This window comes from Manduca sexta, chromosome 1 (assembly GCF_014839805.1).
Source record: "Manduca sexta isolate Smith_Timp_Sample1 chromosome 1, JHU_Msex_v1.0, whole genome shotgun sequence".
NCBI classification, from domain to species: Eukaryota; Metazoa; Arthropoda; class Insecta; order Lepidoptera; family Sphingidae; genus Manduca; species Manduca sexta.
Genome location: NC_051115.1, coordinates 3,084,246 through 3,108,015, shown reverse-complemented (window position 1 = coordinate 3,108,015; position 23,770 = coordinate 3,084,246). Strand labels below are relative to the sequence as shown.

General features: G+C 38.3%; 1 protein-coding gene across 1 annotated transcript in view; it reads left to right on the top strand.

The window, feature by feature from the left end:
* LOC119188417 (nucleolysin TIA-1) overlaps positions 1-22,819 on the top strand; it is a 111,650-nt gene extending 88,831 nt beyond the window's left edge. Inside the window, exons 4-10 of the mRNA XM_037442791.1 lie at positions 8,766-8,841; positions 11,521-11,623; positions 18,493-18,673; positions 20,091-20,220; positions 21,575-21,753; positions 22,140-22,272; positions 22,687-22,819. Of these exons, the coding sequence (XP_037298688.1) occupies positions 8,766-8,841; positions 11,521-11,623; positions 18,493-18,673; positions 20,091-20,220; positions 21,575-21,753; positions 22,140-22,272; positions 22,687-22,728 (844 nt within the window). The 3' untranslated portion in view covers positions 22,729-22,819. The remainder of the gene's footprint in view (positions 1-8,765; positions 8,842-11,520; positions 11,624-18,492; positions 18,674-20,090; positions 20,221-21,574; positions 21,754-22,139; positions 22,273-22,686) is intronic.
* Positions 22,820-23,770: the final 951 nt, after the last annotated feature.

The following is a 23,770-nucleotide window of genomic DNA, read 5'->3' as shown; positions in this document are numbered from 1 at the left end:
ATTGCAACTGTGGCCTCTCTTATATAGGACAAACAAAAATAAACATAGGGACCCGCGTAAAAGAACATATAGCTGACGCGAAACACCGAAGCTCGACGAAGTCTGCAGTCGCTGAACACTCTGAAGGAGGCTCCAACCATTATCTGCGGCTAGACAAGCCACAAATCCTCGCCAAAGAACACCGATTCCTGCCTAGGATGATCCGCGAGGTTATTGAAATTAAAAAACATCCTAATTTCATTAGAGATGGTTGAAAGCTTGCACAAGCCTGGGATCTAGTTCTACATTTAATTAAATCGGAACCTAAAAGACCGGACAGACTTCAAGACATTAAGCTCATTCTGCGTAGATCGGACCACCAACAGCTAAAAAATTTTAAAAAGTTGTATAGTCGTAAAATGTTGGTTGATATTGTAATTGACTTTAGGATGAACAATACCTCAGCCCGCCGTAACCACGAATGCTGCAAAGTCTTCGAAACGGAGAAAACTAAAATAATTAAAACCACGATATAATCCAAAAAATTGTTTAATTTTTATACTTTTCTGTTCGGTATCAACCTAGTTTGGAATTCGTGTCCGATATGGCAATAGTTTGCCTTCCACACATCAAAGGGGAGACATGCATGGCGAATGTTCTGCATGTGCATCTCTATCTACCCCTTTGGATAAAATAAGCGTGTGTCTATTTGTCTCTGTGTGTATCTCTTTCTTTGTGTATGTATGTGTATAGTTTTTAAATGATTTATGTTTACGCGAATGTTAGACATTAAATTAAAATTATTTGCGAATTATATCACACACAACAACATCACGCATTTATCCCCGAAGGGGTATGCAGAGGCGCAACCAGGGCACCCATTTTTCGCCAATTGAGTTCTATCCCATGATGGGATCAGGCGAGCCTATCGCCATCAGGCACAAATTCCAGACTCCAGGCTGATACTGACAGAAAAACCCAAATATGACTACCCGACCCGGGATTCGAACCCAGGACCTCATAGCGCCGCATGCAGTACAACTACGTAACCAAGGCAGTCAAGTCAAGGCAGTAGCAAAAGAATTTTATCGCGGTTTTATATTATAACTAGTCGACCCGACAGACGATGTCCTGTCAACTATGAATTTGCTGTGCCCATTCTATCAATCGCTAAAATTAACTTTTCTTAAATTTTCTAACGTTCCCGTCAACTTCCTTAATTTTTTCTTTCATAAGATCCTTCTCCTGACAATAACAAACACAACAACAACAAAAAATAGTGAAATCGGTCCAGCCATTCACACGTGATGGCGTGACCAAGGGAAATAGGGATTCATTTTTATATATATAGATTTTCTCCCGACGTTTCGAAAACTTTACAGTCTTTCATTCTGAGTAGATAGCACCACCAACAGCTAAAGTAAAACATAATTATAATTGTAAAATAGGTAGATATTGTAACTGGCATTTCGGATGATCAACACCTCAGTCTGTGACCAAGAAGGCTGCAGTCTTCGAACCGTCGCGAGAAAATTTATAAATATATATAAATGAATCCCTATCTCCCTTGGTCACGCCATCACGCGTGAACGGCTGGACCGATTTCACTATTTTTTTTTTGTTGTGTTTGTTATTATCAGGAGAAGGTTCTTAGGAAAGAAAAAATTCAAAAAAATTGAAAAATTTGAAAATTTAAGAAAACTTAACGACAATATTAATTTTATATAACTGTCAATTGTTTGAAATAACTGTCAGCGATTGACAGAATGCGCGCGTGCATACACAGTTAAGACAGGACAACGTCTGTCGGGTCAGCTAGTTATAAAATAAAAACCAGCATAAAATCCGAATAATAGTTTTATTTTAATGTACAGGATTTATCGAAATCCCTTATCCGACCCTAAACACAACAATGCTCTTTTCTTTCAAATAACTTGGAATGCAGCTATTTTGGCTTGGCTTGAGTTTGGTGCGTGTAAGGGAGTGGTTATGATGCCAGCGGAGGCAGTTTTGTTTTCGCGGGGAAAAAACGCGTCACCTCCACCACTACTTGGAGTGGAATGGTTATGTTGGTTTCATCGGTCTTACAGCCCAATGAAACTCGAGTATTGAGTATTGAGAGTATAGCATCCGAGCGAGCATTGGACCGAGTCCCTAACACCTGTATATATAATAATAATATCAGCCCTGTATACTTGTCCACTGCTGCACGGGCCTCCTCTACTACTGAGAGGGATTAGGCCTTAGTCCACCACGCTGGCCTATTGCGGATTGGTAGACTTCACACACCTTCGAAATTCCTATAGAGAACTTCTCAGATGTGCAGGTTTCCTCACGATGTTTTCCTCCGCCGTTAAATTCACAAAGAATACACACATGATTTTAGAAAAGTCGAGAGGTGTGTTTGGGATTTGAACCTGCGGACATTCGTCTTGGCAGTCCGTTCCACACCCAACTAGGCTATCGCCGCTGTACACCTGTATACCAGCGGCATACCAACCGAAACCCTTGTGGCCTTAGCATACGGGACGGCCCCGGGGAATCTTGTTGCATTAAGCTGCTCGGAACCGTCTCTGTGGGACATAAACCTAGCTAGTTTTGACAGACTCACAATCTCGCAAGTTTTATTTTTTTACTTGTACGAAAAAGTGGAGGACCAATTATTGTCACCACTCGCCTTTGTGGTGTAGGTGTAAATCATATTATAATATGCTTCAAGAAATTGATATTTTTAATGTTAAAATCCCTCAGATTAAGAAACTTTAAATTAATTCCGTCCATAATTTGTGATTTTCAGCAAATTTGTTATCGCTATCTCGGACACAGTGTAATTTAAAAAGTTAATTCCTTGTGTCCAATGGTAAGCAAAGGCATCCAGAAAGGTAGATAAAGAAAATTTTAAAAGTTCTATCAGTCAACACCTACCTCCTTATTCATAAACGTAATTTATCTAAGGACGGAGCATTGCTGTGATAACAAGTCTGTTTCTCAGTGCTGACGACATGGCAGCCTTCGCAGTGCGTAGACATAGGGCCGTTGTGATTGGCTAATACTGAGGTACAACTTGAATCTAGTTGGCTGTCAGATAAACAAAGCTGAGAAACAGACTTGTTATCACAATGCTCCGTCCTTAGATAAATAACGTCTATGAATAAGGGGGTAATTACGTATGTTTAATATAACATTTAGGCAAAAATAAATAAATTACTAAAGGCCTGTTTCACAAGTTTCTTGTAAAGTCAGAGGGCCTTATTTCGTCGAAAATTTTAATTTTTAATTTTAGTCAATAACTGTAGAAATATCTCAGCTTTCAGGATCCCACGATACAAAATAGCCTAATATAGGAACCGTTGAAGTACATTATTAAAATTCATACTTCGTATATTGGTTATAACAAAATCCTTTGTGTAAATAAACATTTTTCATTTACGACTATGCGAGCTTAGCCAAACTAATTTAGGTCAAGTTACGTTCTGCAACCACCATTAGCTAGAAATGAAAATCTGATGTTATATTACGAACATCGATATATATGTACTACGTACTAGATTTGGCGTTCCGAACATTCACTGTCTTCAACTGAATTGAACTGGAATCCATTCAAACTGACTAGTATGGTCAATATTTACAGCTGGTTTATACGGAGTAGTGCTAATGATATAAGAACTCCAGTGTAAGTGTAAACCTGGATTTGAATAAAAAAACATTAGTCAATAAGTAAAATTATTCAAGTGAATAAATAGGTTATAACAGTGAATATTGGTCGCCATTTTAGTTTAGATTTTAAACAAAATGTTTATGAACGTTCGTGTCTATAGAATATACGTCAATGCTTACGAGATATTAATGTACTCTACCCGCTTTCAGTCCGACCGCGTCTCATTGGCGGGGCGCCAACAGCCAAATCTTCGCGTATCGTCGACTAATTTTTTAAAGTGCTACGACGTTGCTGTCATTTTATTGTGTATTAAATTATTTTCCTTTATGTCGGTTGAGGATACGACGCCATGACGTCTAGAAGGTTCTGAGGGTCTACTTCGAACGAAATCCGCAGTGGTCCGCACATTTTGGCACTACGAAGTGTTACGGATCCGATCGGTTCATCGCAATATTTCAGACATGGAATTTGTAAGAACTTATAGAGTTTCGCCATCCCTTTTTAAAACCTTCTACGAGGATAAAGTTTATTTATTTTAAGAAAGCTTGCGGATAAATAATACAATGTTTATGTATTTAAATAAATAAAGTTGCTAACAAAAAGCTACCGCATAGAATTTATACAAATAAATATTACCCAAACGTGAGTGTCCCATACAAAATAAAAGAAAACAAGTAACTAAACAAAAGAACAGTACAGAACAAGGTATTCTTTTTTGGGAACTGCCGCGGTTGTCACCGGGGATACCCTGCTAACGGTGTACAAGCGATCCCCCGGCTTAGCAACCACGGCAGTTCTAATGAAGATTTGGTGGGCCCTACCGCTATCACTGAGGGTGCCAGCGGACGGTACGCTAGCAACCCGCAGCTATTCGGTCACAGGGCCCTGGAGGAAGAAGGGAGGGGATAGAGGGAGGGAAGAGAAGAGGAAGGAGTAGGAGTTTGTTAGCATGGTTGGAAGGGCGAGGGAGGGGAGTTGTTCGCGAATCCTTACAGGCCTCACTGTGTATTTGGCAAGCAAGAGCTATACACATTACACTATGTGCCTAGAGTCGCGGCATAATTTTTCCCCGTGCATGGGCGTGCATTCGGTGTGAAGAACAAGGTTATGGAAATAAAAAAAAAAAAAAAAAAAAAAAAAACAAAAAAAGCGGTGCGCACGGACCAGAAATAGGTCGTTGAGAGCGCCACTACATACCATTAGAAGTCATAGCTTGCAGTGCAACTCCACCCGCCCCAGCAGTCCGTAGCGATATCCGAGTTATGGTTAATTATAGTCGGGTATGCTTAAGCAAAACTGAAAGTTCCACTGCTTTCTCCAAGAAATATATACGGGGAATTAATCCTTCCGCTAAGGTAAGCTACAGAACGGTGACAGATCCGAAGCAATTTGGTAGTAGAGTTAAATCCGAAGTTTGTCGTTTCAGACCGATGTTCGTTTTTCGAAGTATACCCTCTGGTTATTGACGTAAATTCGTATAGATTAAATAGACGATTCGATGTTTTGACTTTTGAAAATGACAGATGGTAAGAGTGGAGTCCAGTGTCGACTGACGATAGATGATTTCCCCTCATTCGACACAAGCCGACCTGTTTGAAAAATATACTCATAAATAAATGAATAAAATATAATAAAATACAAACATTATTATTTTTGCCGCTGTACTAATATATAAATTTGCATGCTGTGGTCTCCTATAATTGAAGAGGCACGTCACATTGTTAATTGTAATAATGCTACGACATTGTATTTATTATATGCCTGTGACGGAAGTCCTTAAATAAATAAATAAATTTATCACGTAAGCGAACAAAGTTGCACTTATGATACGTCAAAACAATTTATAAGAATGATTATTATTATTTCTGATTCACACTCAAGATCACTTATAACTACGGACATTTTAAATTAGAGAAAAATTCTTATGGAATACAAGGCATAAGGTAAAAACAAACTAGCCAGATCAGGTTGGCAGGTAGGGAGAAATATAAGGCTAACGCGTCGCGATCCTCACCGGTGAGGATATGAGCCCTAGCCTACCTAACCTTTCACTAGCTACCTAAGCGATGACTACCCGAAGAAGAAAGGCAGAAAGAAACACCGGGCTTACTTTTTGTCATCAATTGTTTATTACGTCCTTTTTTTCCAAGTCGTTCTTGTGAATGTCTTAAATAAAGATGAATACTAATCTGAAAAGTCAAAAATTTCCACGTTGTGACCTTTGCATACGTTACGCGTGAAAAATAATATCTGTTTTTATTCGAACTTATTTAAATATCGCTGACTCACAATCATCAGATTAACAAAAAACAAATAAATTTGTACCCCTTAAGGCCAAACATGACAGATCATTTTATATATAAGTATAATACTGCGGCGATAGCCTAGTTGGGTGTGGAACGGACTGCGAAGACGAATGTCCGCAGGTTCAAATCCCAAGGGCACACACCTCTGACTTTTCTAAACATCATGTGTGTATTCTTTGTGAATTTATCGTTCGCTTTAACGGTGAAGGAAAACATCGTGAGGAAACCTGCACACCTGAGAAGTTCTCTATAGGAATTTCGAAGGTGGGTGAAGTCTACCAATCCGCACTAGGCCAGCGTGGTGGACTAAGGCCTAATTCCTCTCAGTAGTAGAGGAGGCCCGTGCTCAGCAGTGGGCAAGTATATAATACAGGGCTGATATTATTATTATTATATATAATACTGAACAACTCGCATGCTTTGTGTGTATACTCATGTTTAACAAATAAAGAATCTTGAAACTTGAATCTCTTGAATCTTGAATCACTATTAAGGCTTATGTTATAGCTAGCTGTGCTCGCGGCAGCGGCCGCGTGAAAATCATTTTCTCACAAAGTTTCTCCCGCGTAAATCTCGACCAAAAAATTTTTTTTTTCACGCGACCTCTTCAACAATAATCGTTATTAGTCAATTTACATGAAACCGTAACGTATTAATCTAAACCTCCCTCAAGAATTGGATCTTAGTAAAACCTTACAAAAATCCGTTCAGTAGATTTTGAGAAAATAGATCTCATACAGCCAGCGTTTGGGGACTTTTATAATAAGCATAGATTTTTACACAAATCTGTATATATAAATTAATCTCTATTTCCCTTGGTCGTCGCATCACACGTGACGGAACAATTTTGATAATCCTTTTTGTTGTGTTAATTAAAGGAGATGGTTCTTATAAAAGAAAAAAATAAAAATAGTTGAGCGGAACATTAGAAAATTTAACGACAATATTAATTTTACATAACTGTCAGTTATTTCAAATAACTGTCAGCTATTGATAGAATGCGTGTCTCATGAGCATTACAATAAACATAATATAACTAGTTGACCAGACAGACGTTGTCCCGTCTTAACTATGAATTTGCTGCGCGCATTCTGTCAATCGCTGACAGTTATTTCAATCAATTGACAGCTATATAAAATTAATATTTTCGTTAAGTTTTCTTATTTTCCGCGCATTTTTTTTTTATTTTTTCTTTCATAAGAACCTTCTCCTGACTATAACAAACACAACAAAAAAAAATAGTGAAATCGGTCCAGCCGTTCACGCGTGATGGCGTGACCAAGGGAATTAGGGATTCATTTTTATATATATAGATAGTCCCTGCACCTTGCAAGCGCTGTCTTTGGCTGTATTTCCTCCATAAGTACTCTGTCTGTACAGAGAGAGTACTTGCAAGGTTTATAAACCGAAACGAATAAAAAAAAATGAAAACTATAGAAGGCAGTGAGTTGGGCGTTTGTCAAAAGTGTGAAACTCTGTTTCTATTCTATAATTTTGTCTTTTTTCGTCATAAGCTTTTAGAACAAGCTTTGGAAGATAGTTTTTTAACAAAATCAGAAAATATATAAATTTTAATATAATGAAATGACGGAACACTTATTATAATAAAAGTATGGCCCCTTTTTAAAAACATTACTTTGCGAAGTACGAAGCAATGCAATAACAGTTCCCTTTCTCAGTGCTTTCGACATGACCTCCGCAGTGCGTAGACACGGGGCGCTGTGATTGGTTAATATTGAAATACAACTCCACTTCAATTAAATATTAAACAAAGCTGAACAAAGAGAACTATGAAATAGTCGATATAGAACAATAACAAGCATAGAATACTATTATATTTGAGTGTAAATCGTCTTTCACAGCAAGAAATTTAATTGTGTCGCGCAATGACGTTTTACAAATAGACTAACAAAATTGCACATAAAAACAGCGCAGTATTTACTATAGTCACAGCCCTAGCGGCTCGCATTGATACGGCCCGAGCGTCGACCGCCGTGGCCATCTAGTTTATTGGTCGCCATGACAGAAGATTAAAATGTATTTATTAGTTAAAAACAAGTTAAATGGTGTATACTTATTACTAACGTATGAAATGAAACGTTTTTTTTTTTGGAGTATAATTTGTACATCGTCTAAAAACACAGGAAGGCATTTTATTTATAAAAATACAAAAGTTAGTAAGCTTACAACTACCCGCGACAGTGGTTAGAAGTTGACTAAGTGAATGTCGGGCAATTACCTTGCTTTTGTCTTGCCAATATTGAGCTCGGACAACGTATCTATGTAATAAAAACATGTTAGGTGTTAAAATTCCTTCTAAGACAAGTATAACGTAACTTAATTGTGTTTGCGCGTTTACAAGTTGTAACATTTGACATTTGATTTTTAATTCGGTATCATCGAGGTGACCGCGGCCGACAAGCCGATCTTAGCAACATATTTATCTCGTTCTTTTCAACGGTTTTCGCCTATTTGAAAAATAGGATAAGTATATGCGGATAATTTAGACTCCTATGTTTGTTATTGTGCTGAGGGTGATACTATGCGTTCAGGCGCAATGTCCTCATAGTATTGTAAATACGGGTCTTATTTGTAAGATAAGTAGTGTCAGAGGCGGCCTTTGGGGGAGGAATTGAGCAGCCGCCCGGGGCCTCGCGCTTACAGAGGCCTCGCGCGGTGCCTCGCAGGACCTTTACGTTCTTACCGACGAAACTGTTAAAACAGGGGAACGTGTTTTTACTCTGCCGGGGCCTCTGTAAGCGCGTTTAGAGCCGCCACTAAGTAGTGTGATGATGTTAATTAAGATTATTGTTTGTTCACAGGGATTGTCGCGTGGTGAGAGACCCGCAGACTTTGAAATCGAAAGGCTACGGATTCGTCTCCTTCCTGAAGAAATCTGTAAGTAATACTTTCTTTTATTTCATCGCTAAGGTAGCTAGTGAAAGGTAGGTTAGCTAGGATAGAGCTCATGTCCTCACCGGTGAGGATCGCAACGCGTTACTCCCTTTATTTTTTTTTTATTTTTTTTTTAGCGAAAGCCATAGCACGGAACACAATCATTATAAACAATACTAAAGCACTAAATTACATTAAGAATTTTTTATTATTAAGATTATATACATTTTTTATTTCTTCTTTCCAGCCCGAGCTGGCTTCTTGGTATACTTCATAATCTTTCATTTATTATATGTCCAATATAAATTGTCTTTAGTTATATAAGCGACTTTATCTAAATAATAATTAAATCTCATGTACTTTTACTTATCATAAGTGCTATGTTCGCTTCCGTGATGAATAAAGCATTTTATTTTTATTTCTACACCTTTAGATCAACTTATTTCTGTCTTAAAGGCAAAGGAGTGGTTAAGTATTAACTCGAAAACATATTTAGTTTGCATACAAACATAAAAACACGGATATTTCAAATGGACACGCCAAAGTGACCCTTCTGCTTCTGAGGGTAAGTGGAATAGAGTCCAATAGAATGTCGACTGACGAGACATGATTACCCTTCAGTCGACACAATTATGCCGGCCCGTAGGAACTAGATTATTCTATATCGTGATTTGCACGTTTTTGCACATATTTTCTTTAAATACGTTATTTGTGTTAATATCTAAGGATGCTGTGACATCTTGTCACACGGACATTTCAAATAAGTCAATGATTTACCAATTGATACTTTTGGAGCACTAAATTGCTCCAGATATATCTATAACTAACATCGATATATATGTAGGTACTACGTATTATATTTGGCGTTCCGAACGTTCACTGTGTTCAACTGAATTGAACTGTAATCCATTCAAACTGACTTTAGTATAGTCAATATTAGCTTATCGATGTGTATGGAGTGACGCTCATGATATAAGAACTCGAGTCTAAATGTAAACCTGGATTTGATTAAAAAATATTAGTCAAATAAGTAAAATTATTTGTTGTTCTGAATAAATATGTTATAACAGTGACGTTTTGGTTGCCATTAATTTCAGATTTTGAACAAATAGTTTATATGACATTCGTGACTATAGAATATACGTCAATAATAAATATAATGTTTAATGTCTTAGTAAGATTACTTCTTTATAACAGAATATAATACGTACACAAACCTTGAAGAAATCGCGTAATATGCGTGGGATGGTCGACATTTGCATTATAATCAATGTATTTAATATAAATACGTATTGCACGCTTTCCCATAAAAATATAAATGTGTACAAATAAATTATTGTGGTTAGGGTTATAAAACGCTTTGTCTTATTTCCGACTCCTTAGCCCATAACATGTTAAAACACGATGTTTTCGGAACAACTGATTATTATATTGAATACTCTATTCAGTTTTCAATCATTTTTTTACAATAAAACACACATCACGCATTTATCACAAGGGCACCCACTTTACGCCAAGTGTGTTCCGTCCCATGATGTGATAGGGGGCGAGCCTATCGCCATATCGGGCACAAATTCCAGACTCCGGGCTGATACTGAGCAGAAAAACCCAAATATCACTTTGTCCGACCCGGAATTCGAACCCAGGACCTCATAGCGTTGGTTACCGCGCATGTAGTACAGCACCGAGGTAGTCATTATTTTACAGAGTTTCTGTATATCAGCCCTATATTATATAATGTCCCACTGTTTCACGGGCCTCCTCTACTATCGAGGTTAGGTCTTAGTCCACCACGCTGTAGTGCGGGTAGACTTCACAATCCCACAAAATTCCTATAGAGAACTTCTCAGGTATGCAGGTTTCCTCACGATGTTTTCCTTTACCAAAAGCAAGCGACAATTCACAAATACACACATATTTTTAGAAAAGTCAGAGGTGTGTTTGTGTTTTGAACCTGCGGACATTCGTCTCGGCAGTCCGTTCCACAACCAACTAGGCTATCGCTGCTTATGAGAGTTTCTTTAAATCAAAAAATATAACTCCCGTTTACAGTATACATTAAAATAAAATGCTTTTTCATCGCGTAGGCAAACATAGTTACACTTATGATAAATCAAGGTAAATGATAATATCTAATTATTATCCAAATTAAGTTGCTTATATAGTTACAGACATTTAATATAGGATATAAAAAAGCTGAAAGAGTAGAAAGTAAACAAAGAAGCCAGCTCGGGCTGGCAGGAAAGAAGGAATAAAAATGATGTATATAATCTTTATAACAAAAGGAGGAACGCGTCGCGATCCTCACCGGTGAGGACGATAAAAAGCCCTCTAACTAACCTACCTTTCACTACTACCTAAGCGATGACTACCCGAAGAAGAAAGGCAGAAAGGAACTCTGGGCTTTTTTTATATAAACAACAAACATTAAACAACTTTCATCTACCTAAAATATACCATTCCCATCACCACCATACATTTATAATGATTATTTGACAACAAACCCTTAGTAAACAAGTCAACAGGCATATGCCCAGTTCCAACAGGCCGGCAAAATTGTGTCGACTGTCGAAGGGTAATCATCTCTCGTCAGTCGACATTCTATTTGACTCCACTTACTATCAGGTGCACTGGGCTCAATATCCCGTGCAAGTATGAAACATCTATACAATTATTTTGCAGGAGGCGGAATCGGCTATCACGTCGATGAACGGGCAGTGGCTTGGCTCCAGGTCGATCCGCACCAACTGGGCAACCAGGAAACCGCCAGCGCCCAAGAACGAGCGTAAGTCGTAACACCTGGAATCCTTTTTCTTCTTCAGCCTTTAGAAGTCCACTATTATACACAATTCGACACCTAGAATCTTCTTTTTCTTCAGCTTTGGAAGTCCACTGCTGTATACAAGCCTCGGCTAAAGATTTCCAGGCTAATCTATTAGAAGATCAAGTGCTGAATATAGGCCTGTTAAAATTCATCAGATTCTTATGACCATTACGAAATTGTTGAAGACGTCCAAAACTCCGCTTGCCAATCGACGGTTCCTACGTATAGTATCGAATCTGCAAAATTGCATTTTCCAGATTCAATACTTTGCATAGGGATTGTCAATATTTACGTAGGGACCGTCGCAATATTATTTTTCCACGGAGAAGAAATTACCGCCAGATTTGAGCTAAATACATACTTAGCTTTAATTAAAATACAAATTACAAATTATTGTGGCGGTACAATTAGTATATATACCGCCATCTCATCAACATCAATGGAACTACGAGTAGACCTATGTGGTATTGACACAACTGTAATGATTTATCGCATAGCAATCACGCAAGATGGCGATAAACGATCCTGGATTGCGATTGCACAATTTGCGCGACGCAGTATATACTACCTCCGAATAGGAACCGCGACCGGTCACAACATCTGCCTGACTGGGAATCTTCCCCTTCCATAGAGGAACGCAACCATTTGTTCCTCTACAGTGGCGTCTTCCTTTACGCCGTTAAAATACTATCAGCATGTATTTAAAATACAAAATAATTTTAAGTCGTGTCATCATCATCATCAATCGAAGGATGTCCACTGCTGATCACCTCTCCCAAAGATTTAGTTCGACCTATTGTAAGCCCGCATCCAGCGACCTCCTGCTACTTTTATGAGGTCATCTGTCTTCGTGGGTGGACGTCTGCTGCGCTTGCCAGTTCGTGGTCTCCATTCCAGAACCTTCTTGCCCCATCGGCCATCAGTTCTGCGAGCTATGTGCCCTGTTAAGTCGTATGAAATATTAAATACAAAATACAGTACTTAAAGCGGCGATAGCCTAGTTGGGTGTGGAACGGACTGCCAAGACGAATGTCTGCAGGTTCAAATCCCAAACACACCTCTGACTATTCTAAAAAATCATGCTTTAACGGTGAAGGAAAACATCATGTGGAAAACCTGCACATCTGAGAAGTTCTCTATAGGAATTTCGAAGGTGTGTGGAGTCTACCAATCCGCACTACAGCGTGGTGGACTAAGGCCTATTCCCTCTCAGTAGTAGAAGAGGCCCGTGCTCAGCAGTGGGCAAGTATATAATACATGGCTGATATTATTATTATACAGTGTTTAAATTTTTATTTAAAATATTACAATACAATCAGGTGTTAGGTAATGTAAAATAATAGAACTAATTCAACCCTATTAATCAGGTATAAGCTGCGATAGCCTAGTTGGTTGTGGAACGGACTGCCGAGACGAATGTCCGCAGGTTCACAACCCAAACACACCTCTGACTTATCTAAAGTTATGTGTATTTGTGAATTATCGCTTGCTTTAACGGTGAAGGAAAACATCGTGAGGAAATCTGCATTCCTCAGAAGTTCTCTAGGATTTGAGGGTATGAGAAGTCCACCAATCCGCACTACAGCGTGGTGGACTAAGGCCTAATCTCTCAGTAGTAGAGGAGGCCCGTGCAGCAATGGGACAGTATATGGACTTCGCCACTGCAACACAACTCCACTGATAGTAAGACGTCCAAATAATCTACTGACGAGAGATCCTTCATTCGAAACAATACCTCTTTGATCAATAATAACCTTTTAAATTGCAAAGTTTGCATTTCTAATTGTATAGAAATGTTAACAAATTCATTACACGGCATAAATTATTAATTACTGGTTGCCTTTGACGCTTTCAGAGATCAAAGGGAGTTGGAATCACAAAGAGCAGATACAACCAGCTCTGTTTTATTTTCGTTTCATTTGCGCCTGTCCAGAGAACTGTCAAAATTGTTTACGTAAATACTGTTTGAATTTGAATTTGGAATGGAATGTCCGCGAGGTGTTCGTTGGCTTTGTAGGGATGTAAATATATACTGTAAATTGAACTCTATGAGTAATAAGGAACGTTTATATTTAAAATTATAATATAAAGCGAAATTTCAGCGTATTGCAATATTAAGTTTTTCTTTGCTTGGAATGATGACGCGAGCTTGCCGTTCGCCTGATGGTAAGCGATACGATCCATAAACAGTAGAAACACCAACACCTTGAATTACAAAGTGTTTGGTATTCCACTGCGCTCGTCATCCTGAGACATGAAAAGTTAAGTCTTATTACGTCCAGAGGCCTTATTCTCTATCCCGCACGTTAATTTTAGTGCGTAACAAGCACGTAACACAACGCATCATGTTTAGGACTATAGAAATTTGGCTTACAGAATACCATTCCACGCACATTTCTCGAAGATAACATGACACGGCCGCGTTACGCGTTTACACTATCATACAGAATAAGGGACGTGTACTTGCGAGTATCGTGATTTCTTATGCTTACGCGAGTTAGACATCGAAAAATGGTTTTCGGATTTTATCGCGGTTTTTAAATTATAATTTTCTCCCAATGTTTCGAAGACTACACCCTTGGTAACAAGGAGGACTGAGGTCGTCATCCGAAAAGTCAAAGTAAAAAATCTACCAACATTTTATAATTATTGTACAAATTATATTAAAATCTGTCAAACAATTCTCTTTTTTACCTGTCTACGTTTGTTTATGGCAGAACCGGTTTATACAAATACACCGAATTTTTGGGTGAGTGATGTAGGCGCTCGCAACCCTTGGAAATTAAGCGACCTGGGTGCAGGCGCGGATCTATGGGGGTCAAGCCGATGCCCATGTTCCGGGCGACGATTTCAGAGGGCAAATCCAAACTTGGCAAACTTATACACAACTCATAATTAACGCAACTTTGATTACTGAGACATCCAGAACATTACACACATTTATTACCCGCGCGGCGCGAAATGATGATGATGACAAAGTTAAAAATATAGTTGGTCGGGGCCTGCATTATCCAGATTTTACCCTCCAATAAATTGAAGATCCGGGACTGCCTGAGGGCAACCCACTTACTAGTTATGAACCTCGGCTCAGGACCGTCAGTGGGAGAGGATGAAACATCAACGATTATGAAAAAATCTCGTATATGATTATCGTTTAGGCCGATCTAATCTTGCCTGTCAATGCGAACGAGAATTTGCCTTGCAATTACGTTTATAGAGACCGGGCAATTTATTTTCAAAAAATTACGTGTACGACGAGAAAATTGCTCCGTCAATGGCATAGAGCATTAAATCCACATATTTTAATCTTGTTTTTCCTCATCGGCTCAATCGGCTTCGCCCGCTTGAATAAGGTTTCCGGGATGTAAGTCCCGCTATATTTCCCGGGATAAAAAGTAGCATATAACCTCACCAGGATCTTAAACTATCTCCATACCAAATTTCATAAAAATCCCTTCAGTAGATTTTGAGAAAATCGATAACATACAGATAGACGGAAAAGGGGAGTTTATTCTATAATATTATAGTTCGGCGACCTGATCAGGGTCGTCGGAGTCCGATGAGGCCGGCCCAGAACCGGTCCCTCATTAGGGGAGGCCTATGTCCAGTAGTAAACGATTCCCGGCTGAAATGATATATAGTTTCATAATGAATAACATGCGTTGGTTCAAATACTGCAGTATACCGCTTGGTAGTAACAACTCAGTAGATATACCAGTAATTTCCGATGTACACTCGTAGTTTCCGCGTTTCGGCGCGTTGCGCTAAACACTCCGTTTTACATTAATATGCGATGAGTATTGGGAAATGGGTCAGGAAAAATACGTATTAAGTAATACGATTACTGAAATGTCTCATATGTGAGTTCGGCTGGGTAGGTACCACTGCAACGTGTTATTGCCGTCAAGCAATATGTAATCACTGTTGTAGGTTTGAAGAACATTATAATAATATAATAATATTAGCCCTGTATTGTATACTTGCCCACTGCTGAGCACGGGCCTCCTCTACTACTGAGAGGAATTAGGCCTTAGTCCACCACGCTGTAGTGCGGATTGATAGACTCCACACACCTTCGAAATTCCTATAAAGAACCTCTCAGATGTGCAGGTTTCCTCACGATGTTTTCCTTCACCGTTAAAGCAGGATTTTTTAGAATAGTCAGAGGTGTGTGCCCTTGGGATTTGAACCTGCGGACATTCGTCTTGGCAGTCCGTTCCACACCCAACTAGGCTATCGCCACTAACAAGAAACATTACACACGCTATTGAAAAACATTGTAGCCTGTTAACTACTGGACAATGGACATAATAATTAACATCTCATGTCTCAAGATGGCAAGGACAGAATACCAAACAATACTTTGTAATTAAAGTTGGTGTTTCTATTGTTTATGGATCGTATCGCTTACCATCAGGCGAAAGGCAAGCTGATCGTCATTCAAAGCAAAAAAACGTGTTACACCTCTGCCTAGCACTGAAAAGGAAACCCGTGATGCTACGTTTATTTTTCTTTTTATATCTTGTATTTACTTGCCACGTGTCGACGAAGTACCTTAAAATTAAAAAAAATAGGTCGATCTACCTGCTTAACTATTATAATCTGTATTGTATGCATTGTAAAAAGTATAATGCGACAAAAATATTGAAAACGTTTTCTGTTTATTTATTTACTTGTATCCTACTTATATTATAAATGCGAAAGTTTGTGAGGATGGGTGTATGTATGTTTGTTCCTCTTTCACGAAATAACTACTGAACGGATATTGTTGAAACTTTACAGTAATATTGGTCATACATCAGAATAACACATAGGCTACAATTTATAATGATTTTATGGAATTTCGTCATAATATAAAGATACATATCGAGTGAGTCGAAAAATAATTGCTATCATGGCGTACGCTGCCTAAACCGTTGGAGTTAGACAAAAATTATGTACCGTAGGATTGTTTGTCTTAAATAGTTCTAAATAAAAGTCCGCGACAGCATATACCTTTGATGTGAAAGCCACTATGACCAAAATAGTGATTTTCTCAAAATCTACTGAACGAATTTTTATGAAGTTTCGTAGAGAGATAGTAGACCCTAGGAAGATTATGGGCTATTTTTGTATCCCGGGAAAATATACTTAGTCTGGCCATAAATACTGTTACACTTAATTATAAAAAAATATTACATTTGAATTTCGAATCTGTCATTTTTATACGATTGTTCATTGTGTTTTCTCATTTTGGCGCCAATACATTGTAAAATATTTTGCGATATTAAAATGGTGTGGGGTGATAAAGAGAACCGAATCGCTGTGATAGCATTACACAAAGTAGGTATGGAGCCAAATGCAATTTTTAAAACTCTCCATACACTTGGTATTAGTAAAATGTTTGTGTACCGGGCTATTAATAGGTACAATGAGACCTCCTCTGTTTGTGACAGAAAAGATCTGGCCGTCCACGTAGTGTTCGTACGAAAAAGGTGGTCAAAGCAGTAAGGGAAAGAATTCGAAGAAATCCTGTCCGAAAGCAAAAGATTTTATCTCGGGAAATGAAGATAGCACCTAGAACCATGTCGCGTATTTTAAAAGATGACTTAGGACTTGCAGCCTATAAGAGACGCACTGGCCATTTCTTAACTGATAATTTAAAGAAGAATAGGGTGGTAAAATCGAAACAACTACTGAAGCGGTACGCAAAGGGAGGTCACAGAAAAATTTTGTTTACGGATGAGAAAATTTTTACAATTGAGCAACATTTTAACAAACAAAATGACCGTATTTATGCTCAAAGCTCTAAGGAAGCTTCCCAATTAGTCGACAGAGTGCAACGTGGACATTATCCGACTTCAGTGATGGTTTGGTGGGGTGTTAGCTATGAAGGAGTGACTGAGCCATATTTTTGTGAAAAGGTATCAAAACATCGGCACAAGTGTATCAAGATACCATTCTTGAGAAGGTAGTTAAGCCCCTTAACATCACCATGTTCAATAACCAAGTATGGTCCTTCCAGCAAGACTCGGCGCCGGGTCATAAAGCTCGGTCCACGCAGTCTTGGTTGGAATCGAACGTTTCGGACTTCATCAGAGCTGAAGACTGGCCGTCGTCTAGTCCCGATCTTAATCCGCTGGATTATGATTTGTGGTCAGTTTTAGAGAGTACAGCTTGCTCTAAACGCCATGATAATTTGGAGTCCCTAAAACAATCTATACGATTGGCAGTGAAGAATTTTCCCATGGAAAGAGTGCGTGCTTCTATTGATAACTGGCCTCATCGTTTAAAGGACTGTATTGCAGCCAATGGAGACCACTTCGAATAAGCTTTTATATTTTTAATTGTTTTATATTTATGTATTAAACTGACACACTGTAAAAGTAATAAATGTTATTTGCAGTTAACAATTTTCTTTTTTCTTTATTACAATATTTATGGCAAGACTAGGTATAGCGGGAGGTTGATTCTGAAAAACTTCTTTACGTGGGCGAAGCCGCGAGCAAAAGCTTATATGGTATATATCTGGAAATCTTTCGGGGATGTTCATTGTGGATATCCTGGGGCTGATGATGATGATATGCTATACTCCGTGATTTCATAGTCGTTTTAAAACATGTGGTTACATAAAACAATTTGTAGAAAAGAAATAGTGAATTAATTGAGTTCAAGAGAAGTCGAGTTTGATAATGTATTACCACTAGTTCATTTATTCGTAAACATTTTTAATGTTTGGTATTTTTCAAAATCTGTTTTGATACAAAACTTAAAGTATTCGGTTCCAAAACGACTATAAAATCATGTCACCATAAACCAACTAATAGTATTAAAAATCCCGACGTTTCCAGTGAACTCCAAACCGCTCACATTCGATGAGGTGTACAACCAGAGCTCGCCGACCAACTGCACGGTGTACTGCGGAGGTCTCACCACCGGCCTCACTGAAGAGCTGATGCAGAAGACGTTCCAGCCGTTCGGCACCATCCAGGAGATACGGGTGTTCAAAGATAAGGGATATGCTTTTATCAGGTAAGAAAGAAAACGAGGTTTATTGTACTGTTGAGTCTCATATGAGACTTTTCCGCCCTCACACCCACCACTACAACTCCTGTGAGCCAGGATCAGCAGTGAAATTGTATGACACCGAGCAGTGAAGATCGCCGAGTCTCAGGGAAAACTAATATGTCATTATCCCGCAACGAAATTAATCAAATAGGGAGGAGTTGGAAATATTAATTGTCCACTTCCCTTCATAACAATACGGGTGACAAAATCATGATCTGAGGAGGCGTTTTAACCTCAAAAATAGGGACGTTTACTACTAGATAAGCTAGTTATAAGGCACCACGGATGAATTTGAAAGATTGTATTGTGTCTCATATGTGAGAGCCTGGGTAGGTACCACCGTAATGTCTATTTCTGCCAAGTAGGTACTGTTGTGGGTTTGAAGGACATTGTAGCCAGTGTAACTACTGGACATAATAATTAACATCTCATGTCTCAGACGAGCGCAGTGGAATACCAAATACTTTGTAATTAAAGGAGGTGTTTCTACTGTTTATGGATCGTATCGCATATCAGGCGATTGGCAAGCTCGTCTCGTCTATCAAAGCAATAAAAAAATTGTCCCATTTGATAAATGCAATATATAATACAAGTACAGCGCTACACGTCTGCGATGGGACAATTATAAGTACAGATTTATTTGTCCGTCCACGGGTTATATACAGGGTCATTTTGACATCGCGTTACTAAATGAAACCACATACTTATCTACTCGGAAATAACACTGCAATAAGTTACTTGAGCCGTAGATGTAAAATTAAAAAGAGTAAGTTTCGAACACAATAGATATTAATAAAAGTAATTTTAATTTTACGCACTAATGCCACTACTACTACTCTAAGACAATTCGTCGCAGCGACATCACACTTTCAGATAGAAATGCATTCGAACACGGATATTCGTAATACAAAACAAACAAAAAATCAGAAAAGCAAAAATGAGATTTTTGGTAATTATTCATTATTCATAGACGATTTAAACACAGTATTAGCAGACATAACGAGTATAGTTTCATTTATTAACCGCCAAAATGACCCTTGTATATTGATGTATAGTCTATAGACGAACGTCCATATAAACTATTTGTTCAAAATCTGAACTGAAATGGCGACCAAAACGTCACTATTATAACCTATTTACTCACAACAACAAATAATTTTACTTATTTGACTAATATTTTTTATTCACATCCAAGTTTAAATTAAGATTCGAGTTTCTTATATCATGCGCGCCACTCCGTACACGACCACAAGCTGTCAATATTGACCATACTAGTCAGTTTGACTGGATTGTAGTTCAATTCAATTGAACACAGATATTCGGAACGCAAAATCTAGTACATAGTACATATATCGACCTTATGTTATATTTAATCCCACAGATTTTCAACAAAGGAGAGCGCTACCCACGCCATCGTTGCAGTCCATAACACCGACGTGAACGGACAGCCCGTCAAATGCTCCTGGGGTAAAGAGTCAGGAGATCCCAACAACGCCCAGGCTCAGGGACAGGTGAGGAGACCTTAGCAATACCCGACACAGAGTAATGATTATGTTTACTACGCGAATGTTAGATATTAAAATAAAACTAATTTGCGGATTTGATCGCGGTTTTTACATCATTATTTTCTCCTGACCTTTCGAAGATTAGACAAACCACAAATTCTTGCCAAAGAACACCGATTCCTATCTAGAATGATTCGCGAGACTATTAAAATTAAAAATCATCCTAATTTCAATGGAGGAGATTGTTGGAAGCTTGCATAAGTCTGAGATCTAGTTCTACATTTAATTCAATCGGAACCCAAAAGACCGGACAGACTTCAAGACACTGTGAGCTCATTCTGCGTAGATCGGACCGTCAACAGTAAAATAAAAAAAAATATTACAGACATGGCTCCGGCCTTTAAATTGTAATAAAGAAGACGTATAAAAGAAAAGACAGACTAGGGTGTATGGCTGAGAATCTTTGCCTTTTCCTTAAGGAGTAAATAAACAAAAAAAAATATATAAAAACATATATAATTGTAAAATGTAGGTAGATATTGTAACTTCTTTTCGGATAACCAACACCTCAGTCCGCCACGTGACCACTACGTATGTTATCGATTTTCTCAAAATCTACTGAACGGATTTTTATGAAATTCGGTATGGAGATGGTTTAAGACCCTGGGAAGGTTATAGGCTACTTTCTATCCCGGGAAAATATAAAACGGGACTTTTATCCCGGAAAACTCCTACACGCGCGCGAAGCCGCAAGCAAAAGCTATAATTTAATATGAGAATTTAAATTTATACCATCACTATTTCATCAACGCTTCAATAATTAAATACATTCAATTAGTACGAATCAACAAAATTAATTCAATTAATTATTAACATCATTAATTTAACAGATCCATTCGTACAATTAATTATTCCGTTTGATATGAAGTTATGAATGGTAAAACATAATTATGTATGGATAATGGAATGTATAATGAAGGTTTTTGTGCTTGGGTAGCGCAGAACTGTCACATAAGATCGACTGTTTAAAACATTGTAGCCAGTGTAGCTACTGGACATAAGACTTAACATCTCATGTCTCAGACGAGCGCAGTGGAATACCGAACAATACTTTGTAATTCAATGTGTTGGATGTTTCTACTGTTTATGGATCGAAACACTTGCCATTAAGCGAACGGTAAACTCGTCTTCAATGCCAACATTTGCGTAAACATAAGAAATCATTATCTTTTATGAGTTCCCTAAAAATCTGATTTTTAGATTGTATGACTTCGATATTATGCTATATTCAATAGCTAATGTTTTGTCTCACCAAAACTATCTCATCGTGATAAAACACTAAACAATACTTTTCTTTTAGCTCGGAGGCACCGCGTACAGTCCATTCGGTGCCGCGTACACCGCTGGTGGGGTACCCCCCACTTCCTATTGGTACAACACCTACCCGCAGCAGATCGGCGGGTTCCTGCAAGGCGTGCAGGGCGTCCAGGGGTACACGTACGCTGGACAGTTCGCGGGGTATCAACAGCAATATATGGGGTGAGTACTTACCCCCTTAATCATAGACGTTATTTATCTAAAGACAGAGCATTGCTGTGATAACAAGTCTGTTTCTCAGTTCTGACGGCATGGCAGCCTTCGTAGTGCGTAGACATAGGGCCGTTGTGATTGGCTAATATTGAGATACAACTTAAATCTAGTTGGTTGTCAGATAAACAAAGCTGAGAAACAGACTTGTTATCCCAGCAATGCTACGTCCTTTAATAAATAACGTCTACGAATAAGGGGGTTAACCTTTGTTTAAATGAGCCTTTAGTTTAGACGTGAGAATTAATTTACTGAAGAAATGCAAAATTTTGTAAAAGAAATGTAATCTTTTTACCTACATTTAACCCAAAAATTCTAATTCTTTCTTTTACCTATAGCATGGGCGGCGTCCAGATCCCATGGGCCTTGAGCGGCGGCGTTGGCGGAGTGGGGGGTGTAGGGGGGGTCGCTGCTATGTCCCAGCCACCTCAGGTGCTGCACTATCCTGTGCAGCATTTTCAGGTGCAACCTGTACGTATGCTTTTCTTTTCGGGAGATTCATTCATAATACCGGCAAAAAACTACGCTATGTGCTAACTGTAAGAGGCAATGATGTCGTCAACATTCTGAAAATCTATATATATAAAAATTAATCCCTATTTCCCACACGCCATCACGCGTGGACGGCTGAACCGATTTCACTATTTCATTTGTGTTGTGTTTGTTGTTGTCGGGAGAAGGTTCTTATGAAAGAAAAATTTTTAAAAAATGCGCGGAATATTAGAAAATATACGAAAATATAACGACGATATTAATTTTATATAACTGTCAGTGGTTTGAAATAACTGTCAGCGATCGACAGAATGCGCGCGTGCATACATAGTTAAGACGGGACAACGTCTGTCGGGTCAACTAGTGTTACATAAACTATTTATCATTTCCCAGATCGGGGAGGACGAGTGGCTCGCTCCGAGTCTCCTAGTGTGAGGCCAGAGGCCCGCCCCTGAGCCCGCCTGCAGCTGCGCGCACAAAGAATGGATATAACTCTAAAAATTCCACCAAATTCTATTTCCAAACGTTCCGCCAACGGCCATAACTTACGATGAAACGGAACGAGATTACTTTTAATCTGTCACCGTTCTGTTTCCCGCCAAAACTAACTGTCAAACAAAACGCGGGAAACGGAACGCATCTCCTTTGTTTTGGTGGTATGCACTTTATTTTCGCGGTACGTGAGCGGTTTATTGTTTAGCCCCCTTCAATGTGAGTCACTCGGTTCAGCTTATGACGGAAGCGACTTAATTGTAATTTTAGGTTAAGTAGAATAGTTTAATGTTAAGAAATTATCAAACACGCGGGCCAATCGAGTTTATCTCGCGGAATATGCCACGTCAGCACAAGATTAGCGTAAGTTAGCGGAAAAATAGATTTTTGGAGAAATGTTACGTAGAATTAGAAAGGTCACATCTTTGAGTGAGATATATGTGAAAATTAAAACCGCCACGAGAGAGTCGGTAATTTCTTAGTTTTTTCAGACAACGCAATGCCAAAATCCAGAGTCGTAAATTAAAAAAAAATATACTGTTAACCATGGTTGTGTATAATGTTAAAAGATACACTATAAATGAAAAACTTTGAAAACCGATATGTAGGTGAAAAAAATTAATTAGATTTATTTATTGTAATAATAAGGAAAGAAAGATATTTATAAAATAATCATAGATATAAGTATGTAATCGTTTACTGTAGTTGGCCACGTGAGAGACTTCATTTCATTTTAAATATACTTGCGTCTTTGTTCTAATATGTTTGAGACCGATTTTACTTTTAAAGTGTTACCAGATAATATAAATTACATTTGAATAAGCTATTTATGTAGATAAATAATAATTTCCGGAGTAATTAAAAAAAAAAACTTAAATAATGTGAAGATATCAAAGGAAACCGAAACATTTCTAAAGTTTTGGAATTGGCAGGTGTATGACGAAAGGAAAAAACAATAGCAATAAAAATGCTCAAAATCGATGTC